General features: G+C 42.0%; 1 protein-coding gene across 1 annotated transcript; it reads right to left on the reverse strand.

Moving 5' to 3' along the window:
• Positions 1 to 989: 989 nt before the first annotated feature.
• NDUFA10 (NADH dehydrogenase (ubiquinone) 1 alpha subcomplex, 10, 42kDa) lies at positions 990 to 10,014 on the reverse strand. Its single transcript, XM_010178530.1, has 5 exons — positions 9,852 to 10,014; positions 8,231 to 8,446; positions 7,304 to 7,390; positions 3,707 to 3,828; positions 990 to 1,130 (listed from the first exon to the last, which is right to left on the reverse strand). Exons 1-5 carry the CDS (start codon positions 9,964 to 9,966, stop codon positions 990 to 992), a joined length of 681 nt encoding a protein of 226 aa, XP_010176832.1. The 5' UTR covers positions 9,967 to 10,014.
• Positions 10,015 to 10,843: the final 829 nt, after the last annotated feature.

The following is a 10,843-nucleotide window of genomic DNA, read 5'->3' on the forward strand; positions in this document are numbered from 1 at the left end:
TAACAGTCGCCATATGTCAAGTTTACAGTGCCCACATTCTTGCTTCCCAGCTAGAGAAAGCCAGGAGAGCCCAGAGAAGAGCACCTTTAGTCTCTCAAAGCAGGCAGCAGTGCAGTCTGTATTTACCAGTACCAACAAGTCCATCAGATCCTCTTCAAATGTGGAAGGCTACCAGGTGTATGCCTTATGAAACCAATTCAAAAGGGGACAGCCCCTTACTTGAAAGCCTTTCTCCTCTTCCCTCCATACCACTATCAAGAAAATAGCCAAAGCTGTGACAACTGAAAGGAGTTCTTAGGAGAGAAAAATTCCAAACTCTCCTGAGAAATTGCATCACACTCTCCGGGTCACACAAACACAAACACACAGCTATAGCTATGGCACTTGATACATCACTCCAAGAAAGCACTCCAAGCACTGTTGCAAGATAACAGAAAGAGAAGCAAAGGTGTAAATGCCAACTACATACAGATTACTATCAGAAAGGGAGACAGAACTTGGTGGGTTTTTTTTTAGAGCAAACAGATCAGATCCCTGGCTTTGCTCCCAAAGTGCACTTTCAACTTTGAAAAAGTTTATGCTTCCCTGTACCTGACTCCATGTCAGTGAAGTCGCAATGCCCCAAGAGAGCAGGATGAAAACACATACAGCAGATCAGGGTGTCTTAGCTTTGCAACATATTAGGTAGGTCAATTAATGAAATCCAATTAATTCACTATTGTACAACACTTCACCCACTCTGAATCTGGTAAGTCAAGAAACACTGCTTTATCAAGCTCACACCTAAGAGGACTTCATTGTTAATCTTCCCATATTCTAACACTGGCATCAGGCTTCTCAGATGCCAGAGGTAACTACAGCTACACACCAGTATAAACAGTTGTTATGTCATGGATGCAATACCCCACCATGAGGACGGTACTGTACCACGTAGCAGAAGGAGGATTTCTCAAATGACACAATTTTATTTGCTTATATTGACAGAGATTTTAGGATTTGCACATATTTTCATTCAAAGACTTAACAGACAAAACATTTTGATTTGCTAACCTGATCTCTGGTAAGAAGGTTTTCTTGTAAGCATCCTCAATGTTCTGGAGATACGAAGGAGACACCTTTTTCTCATATGGCTAAAAACAAACAGAAAACAATGTTGTGAAACGAGTTTTCTTTCTCTCCCTACCAGCACAGATTCCAGCCTAAGCAGAAGGTGCTGCTACACCATCTGCCAAGAGCCCACTCTTGTATCAGCAGTCAAACATCCAGGTGAACCATATACACATTAATTAAAGTTTCAAGAATTAAGACATCTGGATTGTTTAGAATTTCTTACGTGGCATTAAACATCTAGAGTACCCTAAGGAACAAGTCAGTCTGCACTAACTGCTGCTTTGCCCTGTACTATGATGTGCATGGTTTTAATGATTAGCCATATAAGCCATTCTTCTGATATGCTAGTGAATCTAAAAAGAAAGGGACAGGTTGAACAGAGTAAGGTGAAAGCAAAAAACTTTCTTCCAATTTATTTCAGTTTGCTACAGGAATTACCTCATTTTCTTTGAGTCTGTATAAACTAAGAGAACCACACATCAACAGCCTCAAAACGATTGGCTATCCAAGAACATAAATCTTAGCCGTCTGCACATTCAAGGAAGTTATACATAATCACCCAGAAAATAGTAGAAGATTGTCTAAGCCGCCTTTTCAACGTGCATCCATTTCCAGTTTCAGACAAGTGCATGGGAAAACACTCACTCTAAAATCTTTAATTGAAATCTCATGGATATCAATCATAGCTGCCGTTAAACAGCTCATCTTCTGCATGCTGTACTTTAATGCCACGTTTCCAGAAAGCCAAGAACTTCTCTAACCTACCATGTGTTTTTTCAGCTCAATCCTAAAATTAAATTACATTTCCTGCTTGAAATGTTCATCCAGGATGCCCATTATAGTGGAGAGATCTGTGTGTGTCTGTTTGGCCCACTGGAAGACTTTTCTTTTTCCAGTGCCCTGCAACAACGGTGCACTGAATACCAATTAAACACTTCATCAACCAAGAAGACAGAAATCCCAAAAATACCATCCCCAAACAAGCACTGTAGTGTTCAGCAGTGCCACTGCCTCAGGGAAGTTACACCAGCAATTTCTGCCAGAAGGTCTCAGAAATGTCACCAACCTTTACGCTCACAAGGGCAAAGAATTCACAGGTTCCCACGATACATTAAGAAGCTTCTAATTCTGTCACTGAGGTTGCCAAAACAAAAAAGCTGTATTATTCCTATACAAAAATATCTTGTCATTAAAGCGCAGAGGCACATTCAGTCTCAGCCTAAACTGCTGGAAGGCAGAAGGGGAGAGTCATTCGACCAGCAACTCGGGCCACACAGATCACGAAGCAACAAGGGCAGCCTTCCATTTACAGCTTTGAAGTCACTTCCCTCCGGCGATCAGCCCCCCTCTTGTAGGGGCAGGAAACTGCAAAACAAAATGCTCCTTGCTCACTCTAGCACACCAACACACAGACATATGCTTCAAGAGAGGCAGGCATCGCCAAGCATTTAAGAGACCTGAGAATTTTTTAGTAATAAATCAACATTTTCTTTGAATCTATCAGGCTCTCCACAGTTAAATACTTCGTTTGACTACGATTTACTTTGAACAAAGTACAAGGAAAACATCATTTAAAGCTCATAACACATCTGAGAACAGTTACAAGCACATGTCCAAATATTAGAGAAGGGGGAAGAAAAGACCCAAACCGTAAACCTTATTTAGATTAGTCGTTACACAAAATGACCCTGCAGCTTTTTTGATCCAAGACTATTTCAATAACCCAGTAATCCAAGATGCTTACATAACAGGAGAGGTAATTTGAAGACAATGCTAGAGAATTAAGTTAATTTTCTTTTTAACAGTGGTCTCCAACCAATACTGTGACTTAAAAAAAAAAAAGAGACATCTTGGAGAGAAACTATGCCACCCTCAAAGGGTTTTGAGAGCAGAAGTGAGAATGTCCCACAACTGTCAAAGATCAACAACAGGCAAAAGTCACTATCACAGCCTCAGGCTAGCCTGAGGTTACACTAGTGACAAGAAGCAACTTACATCAACTTGTAAACTTTATATTAGATAGGCCAGAAAGCACCCTGGACTTTATAACTCATGGAATACCCATACAATATTAGTTTTAAGTTTAAAATTAGTGGTTTTGGTATGTTAACACAAAAGCACCGAGCAGTAATTTCCTTAATTTCAGAAAGCTGACTGTACTTGCTGATCACAAGTGTCCCACACTAACATCAACAGGCCTGAAACAGCAGTTACCTGGGGAAGGCGGAGAGGGAGACAGCCCACTGGGGCTTCTGGCACTCAAGATGCACAGATTATCTTAGAGCATGCTGCAAGGATTCTACCTGGACACAACTACTGAAACAGCTGCTACAAGGGCTGGTTTTTAAGGGTACATGATTTTTACAAAGTTTCCCATTACAGAAATCACAGCATATTGATGCAGTCATTTTTTTTAAATATTTTTTAAGAGTAAGCATACCAGAATACCCACACAGTCATCACCAACACACAGTTCTTACCCTTAAGAGAATGAGTTTTTCAGAAGCAGAATCCTGCAGCAGACCCCATAGGACTCACTCATAAGGCTGCGATAACAATAGACATTAACGGGCAGTAATAGTGGCAAGAAAGTTACCTTGCCTTTCTCTTGAATCCTCTTCTGCACCTCTGGGACAGGAACATCTATATAAATGACCAAGTGAGGCTGCAGGAATTCACAAATGCTGATCTCTTTGATCTCCTTGTAGTGATCAACACCTGTACAAAAAACAAAACCAAACACACTGGAGAGCTAAGACAGCCCAGCTGAACACGTCGAGGATGAGGACAAGTGCAATAGGAGCAGCATCACAATCATAACCTATCAGGTAATGAATCTACAATCATTTCTCGAGTGTTTTTTTCCTGCATTTGCTAATCTATTTGCAAATAAATCACATCCCCTACCTTTGTATTTGTAGTCTCCCCTTCTTAGCTGATATAGCAAGTTGAGGTTAGGCTTTTCCTCAAACAGGATTCAGGAAGAGTTTTGAATAAACAATCTTCCAGAAACAAAGTAAACCACAATTAAACTAAGAAGCTACATGCACTGAGACATAAGAATCTATCACCAGTTACATCAAAGAGGGGATTTATTTCTCACTTACGTTTAGAGAAACCTAGGTTATTCCTCCATCATTTAGAAACAGCCTCTCTCAAAACACCAGGGAGACTGCAGCACTCAGGTCACCTGAGGTGACCACTGGCTGGGGCTGCCTTCTGCCACAGCCTCGTACACGAGATAAATGGCCCTGTCCTACCACAAACATGATGGTGAGGCAAAGGTGATAATGCAAAAGTCATGTGCTTCAAGAAGAGTAATGATACTCTGCAAGAAGTACTCTTATTAAGGATCAGGCACACCCTTTGCCTTGCCCTCTGATGCATACTCAAAATCACCCTGGGGTAAAGCAAATATTTTATGTGGTCAGCAACCCAGCAGTGTCCGTCCTTACCTGTACTGGAGGTACTCTGCACTACTGTTACTCAACAGCTCTGTGCTCTACATGAGCAACAGCAGACCTTCTCTCCAAAAACATGACAGCCATACTCCACTTGGGAGGCCAGGACTGGAAGACCTCACCTTCTCATACAGGAAAAAAATAATGTATCTGAGAGGAGGTGGTCAGTTCTGTGCAACTGGGTTCTTCTACCACATCAGTCAACAGCCTAAAGCATTTCAGGGGCAACAGCTGGTGATTAGAAAGCCACACAGGTTCAGGGGAAGCATCTATTCAACATTTAAGTAGCACAAATAGCACAGATTCCATTTAATCTAGCTCAAGTGCAAGCTTTCCTCAACAAGAATCACCAGCTTAGCCAGAAACGTAGCACCAGGCTTTCAAATTCAAACAATTTGTGAAAAATTTAAAGCCTACTGTGCTTGGCACCAGAGTAAGCAGCAGTCAGCAGTACCTCTAATCAAGACGTTTGCCATTTATGGATTTCAGTACAATCCATTATTTGTAGTTGGAATTTTATATTAAACAGAAATTGTGGGTGGCCAGGCTTTGTTTGCCTCGCCAGCGCAGAGTAGTAAGACACAGTTCATTATAACCAGCTCTCAAACTCATTCAGCAACAAGTTGCAACTTAGAGCAGGTGTTAAGAAACAAATATACACCTCCAAAATCTAAGCCAAATCAAACAAGACAGCAGAAACACGAGGCAGTCAGTGAAACAATTACTTTCACCTCAGGAGTAGCCAAAATACCAGATTTGCTAAGTACAGGCAGAAACAAGAACTTCAATAGCAATCTACTGAGGGGTCAGCTGATGACTGGGCTTTACTGTTATTTTCTACAGACTTTCAAACTTTTGTTCAGCTGTAAGGTGCCAGCTGTGGCTGGTGTCCTGTGTATGTCACCTAATGGCTCCATTCCTAGCCAAGGGACAGACTCCAAGTGTCTGCCCACAAGGCACCAGTACAGTAACACCACGCTGCTCAGCTCAGTGTCCATAACCCTGAACCATCAAATCACTCAGGGTGGAAGGAACATCTGCAGATAATCTGGTTCAACCACTCTGCTCAGAGAGAGGCCAAGTAGAGCAGGTGGCTTAGGACTGTGTCCCAGTGTTCTCAGCATCTCCAGGATAGAGATCTGACAGCCTCACCAGGCAATCAGCTCCAGGGTTTGACTACCTTCAAAGTAGAAAGTGTTTGGGATTTTTGTTTTACAAGTGGAGCTTTCTGTATTTCAGTTGGTGCCCTTTGCCTCTTGTCCTCTCATTAGATGCAACTGAGAAAATAGTGGTTCCATTCAGTAGTCCTTCCCATCAAGCATTTATGCACATAAATACTATCAGGTATTTATACAAATCCCCCTGACCCTTCTCTTCTCCAGGCCAAAAAAAATCCCAGCTCTCTCAGCCTCCTCTCATGCACTGGATGCTCTAGTTTCTTAGTGACCTATGTGGCCCTTTGCTAGACTTGCTCCAGTAAGTTGAAATGTTTCTTTCAACTGGTAGCCCAGAGCTGGGCACAACACTTCAGATTTGGCCATCACCTCCCTTGTCCTGCTGACAACACTCTTGTTCATGCAGCATCCCGGTGGCAACCTCTGCTGCAAGGGCACATTGCTGGCTTCCTCTCAACTTGGTGGCCATCAGGACACCCAGGTCCTCCTCTGCATGACTTCCTAGACTGGTAGGAAGTCTTCCTTCCTGGTTCCCAGCATATGTGTGTGCCTGCAGTTATTCATTCCCAGGTGCAGGACTTTGCATTCCCTTTTGCAGAACTTCATGAGGCTACCATCTATTTCTCCAGCTTGTCCAGGTTAAACTGAACAGCACCAAAAACATACGGTGTGTCAACCATTCCCCTCTCAATTTTGCAGTACCTGCAAACCTGCTGAGGCTGCACTCTGTTCTGTCATCCATGAGTGACCAACCTCCAGTTTGACTTTGCACAACTGATGACAACCCTTTAAGCTCAGCAGTTCAGCTGTTTTCAACCCACTTCACAACCCATGTATCTAGCCCATACATCAGTTGGCCAACAAGGCTATGATACACAGTACTAAAAGCCTTGCTTAAGTTAAGATAAATGATACCCATTGCTCTCCATTCATCCACTGAGCTAGCCTTCTATGAGGAGTTCACTATCAGGTGTTTAAGCATGACTTCCCTTTCGTAAAACTATGATGACTATTCTCCATCACCTTCACAACCTCCTTATGTTTGGAAATGGCTTCCAAGAGGATGTGCTCCATCACCTTCCTGCAGAATCCTCTTTGCCCTTCTTGAAGACAAGGGCAACACTGGTGTTCTTTGAGATTCAAAGGGGAGCTGGCCATTTAAGGCAAGTAGGCCAAACCCTGCTGACACATTATTTACCTTCCACCTAATGCTGTAAGATCGCAGTCTGCCTGAAGGACCTCTAGTCTTTGTCAGCATGCTCACCCACATAGCCAGGGAACTATAGGAGACTTTGTCTGACAGGACACAAGCAATAAACAGAGTATACATTCCTTAACATATAAGCAGAACCAAAAGCCCTGAAGAAAAACTGGAAAGTCACAGCTTGAGGCTGGTCCTTGATGTACAGAACAGCAAGGTGCTAAGCACCTTATGAACAACTCTGAATAATTAAAGGAGTCCGCAGGCGTTTTTGTTTCTTTTTCAAAAAAATAAACTACCCCACTTCTGGCTGAGTTTAGGGCAAAATAACTTTCTTTTGCATGCAAATAACTTACATCGCTTGTGGATATAGCCTTGTTTAAACATCGCATCCAGAAACACAAAGTCGCTGTAGGGAGAGCGCTCCATCACCACACCTTGTCCTGCAATTGAAAGTAAGTTCCAGTCAGCACAGCTCAAAGAGACTGCTGGCAACAACATTTAAAATTAAAAAGTACTGCTCTTATGATAAATTTTCTGACTGCATTTCTAGAAATTTAAAAAAAACCAAAAGAGCAAGTTTTGGTTCGTACAAACATACTGGATACATATGCTGAATATACATCCATATATATATATATATATTCTACTGTGGCTCATTAGAGTAGTTAAGCACTACAATGCTTAAGGAGTACATTTATATTTGTGTCTGGGACACTTCCTGGTATCCGTGTATTTTTTTCATCTTTTTTTGGAAAGCACTTATTAAAGCACAAGCTTTAATGATGAACAAGCTTTAAGGATAAATCAGTGTTGGCATGGGAAATCTTTTCTCACCAGAAGACTCCCAAATTATAACACCACCACCACAAAACAGTATTTAATGAAATCAAAAAGACTGAACAAAAGACTTCATTAGGAACTACATCTAGAGAGAGTTTTAAAAAGGCTGTACAACTCACAGCTAACTTGGTATGTTTAAAATTACTTTTTGAAAACAATCATCAGTGATTGACAGATTAAAACTAATGACATCTGTAACTGGCACATACTTCTTTTGCTATAAATGATATATGATCCTGTTCTAACACAAAATACGCAGGACATTTTTCTAAATGGACTGATAACTTGAATTCACTACAGGGGAAAAATTTAAAAAGCTTTGCAACATAACAGCCTTTCATTTCAAAACGCAAATACTAGCAAAGCAATTCAGAGCAGCTTATGCACAACTCACACTCAAATTAATTTAGAAATGAAATTTATTTACTGTGAGGTCTAACCTGTGGACAGCAAATGCTCCAACGCATCAGCATACTGTAAAACACGGTTACCAAACAGCCAAGCTTGCAGGCGGTAAGAGTGTCCATCTGGGCATTTTGGATCATCATAAAATCTCTCTAGGTTGCAGAAACCATTAAATTTCTCGTGCAGCAGCGTTCCATCTCCTGTGATTCTGTCTAGGTAATGGATGTCTGCTTCTGGGAAGTATTTCATTCCTGACCAAAAAAATCCCAAACAAGAACACAACAGAACACAATAAAATAGCAAGTTTAGGGCTTTTACAATAAATATCTGTTCAGCTTCTTTAACTATATAGCATTACGCAAAATAACACTTGAAAACAGCATGCAAAAGCCTTTGGTCAGTCACACCACAGAGGGCAGACAAACGCTAATACTGCCACCTTTCACCTCCACAAGGAGAGCTGAGCTACTGCCCTAAGCAGAATACCTTTGCCAGCAATCCTCTAATCACCTCAACGCGCTGCATACCCCCCTGCAGAAAATCCAGCCTCTCAAGGTGCTCGGTGTCTCCACCAGAGCCAGGAGCTCAGCGAGGAAACCGACTTTGTAAGAAGTGAAATTTCATTCACAACAAATCATTTACACAAGTGTCCCACAGATCTGACAAGCATCCCATCCTCATTTCAAACCTCAACAGCATTTTATCTATAAAGCCCTCACAGAATGGTTTGGGTTGAAGGGACCTTAAAGACCATCCAGTCCAACCCCTGCTGTGGGCAGGGACACCTCCCACCAGACCAGGCTGCTCAAAGCCCCATCCAACCTGGCCTTGACCACTTCCAAGGAGGGGGCATCCACAGCTTCCTTGGGCAACCTGTGCCAGTGCTTCAGCACTCTCATAGTGAAGAATTTCTTCCTTATATCTAATCTAAATTATCTTCTTTAAGATTAAAGCCATTACCTCTTGTCCTATGACTATGTGACCTTGCAAAAAGTCCCTCTCCAGCAGGAAATCTCCTTAAATCATGTATGTAAGGCTTCAAAGCACTTTCATAGGTGAATGTCAGCACATAATTTAATTCAAGGGAAAAAATAAAAGCTGGAAAGCCAGTTTACCTCTCAACTAAACAGTTGATGTTGAAAATGAACCCTGCCACCACTGGCTACTGCAGCTGAGGAATGACCTTACTATATCTTTGTGCCTAAAGTTTGCTACCAGGTAGAGCAAATCTTAGTTAGAGCAAAATTCCTCTACCTGAAGCACAAGCACAAGTTTTTTTTGCTCAGTTCTGCTCTCAATTTCATGCTAGTTTTGATGAGAGAATTTATTTCATCAGTTATACTGATGAATCATTTATGGTTATGGGATTTAGCACAGTAAGCATTGTGATTTTCTTCTCCTATGTGAGCCAACAGGTAATAATAAAGAGCCTGGATATGTTATTCACATAGTTTAGCTCCTCAAAATGCACGGCCATAGGCTTTGTGGTGCCCTCCCTTATCTATAAGCTGTCCACATGAACTGTGGCATTGCCCAACTATATAACTTCTTAGTGAAGAACTGCTGGTTTGGTGAACTACCTTTCTTTACACAAGAATCACAATAACACTGTTAAATTCTAGTAACTATAGCAGAAGTAGGGAAAACAAGACGTACCTAGTTTTTCTGCTATTTGTTTTGCAAGCTTGCCCTTCCCAGACGATAGGTTTCCCTCCACTGTAAAGATTTTGCTGTATTCAGTGAACTTTTTGGTAGCCCTCTCTCCCAACATATAAGCCAGCCAACCATACTGCAAATTCTGCCTGGAGCTGATATGAATTCTTGCCTGAAAGAAAACACAACAACAAAATCAGCATAGTTCAGTTTTCTTCGCTGAAGTAGGCATGCTCAAAGTGTAGCTTTTTCAGACCTTCTGCACATGCAGCAGCATACACACTCGCATATCTAATACAAGGGGTTTTCATACAGTAGTTAGCACTGCCATTTCAGCCCAGCAACTGAAGCAGTATTTAGGTTGAGAAGATGTTTACGGAATGCAAGACTGAGAAGCCTGAAACCATGAAACAATTTTCAGTGTATTGAAGCTTGAAGCAGGGCTGCTCTGCCACAACTCTGCTCTTAACCTACACCATACCTGAAACTTCTCAGGCTTCCTGAAGGCCACACACGGTGTGCCTGGCATTTTCAAGCAAGATTTTAGAGCAGGCTTTTGTTTGCACTTTTGCTTGGTGGTTGTTGGGTAGATATTAATATTAAACCCTCTCCTAGTCTCTGAGGACCCTCTACAATCTTTCAGGGGAGGTACAACTCTATTTCTGGACAAAGGTGGAAAGAAACACCCACCTTGCCTATAGAGCAGTACCTTACTAAGTCCTGCTCAGCAAAGCCACCCAGAGACACCAGTAAAAACTAAGTCTTATTTTAAGCAACGCAATGACCCCACTTACACAAAGGAGACTTTATTTTTATTTAACATTCTTCTGCTTGCACCGCCAAAGACCATATTCACACTGGGTCACTGTACTCTGGGCTGAGGTATTTACTTGTGCCTCTACCTTAAATCTCGCCTCCTCTCCGAAGGCCGTCCATTCGCGCACGGGGTCTGGCCTCTTCTAAAGACTAACCCAGCCTCCCCCCGCCGTGTGTCC

Source organism: Mesitornis unicolor, unplaced genomic scaffold, assembly GCF_000695765.1.
Source record: "Mesitornis unicolor isolate BGI_N332 unplaced genomic scaffold, ASM69576v1 scaffold1972, whole genome shotgun sequence".
In the NCBI taxonomy this organism is placed as follows: Eukaryota; Metazoa; Chordata; class Aves; order Mesitornithiformes; family Mesitornithidae; genus Mesitornis; species Mesitornis unicolor.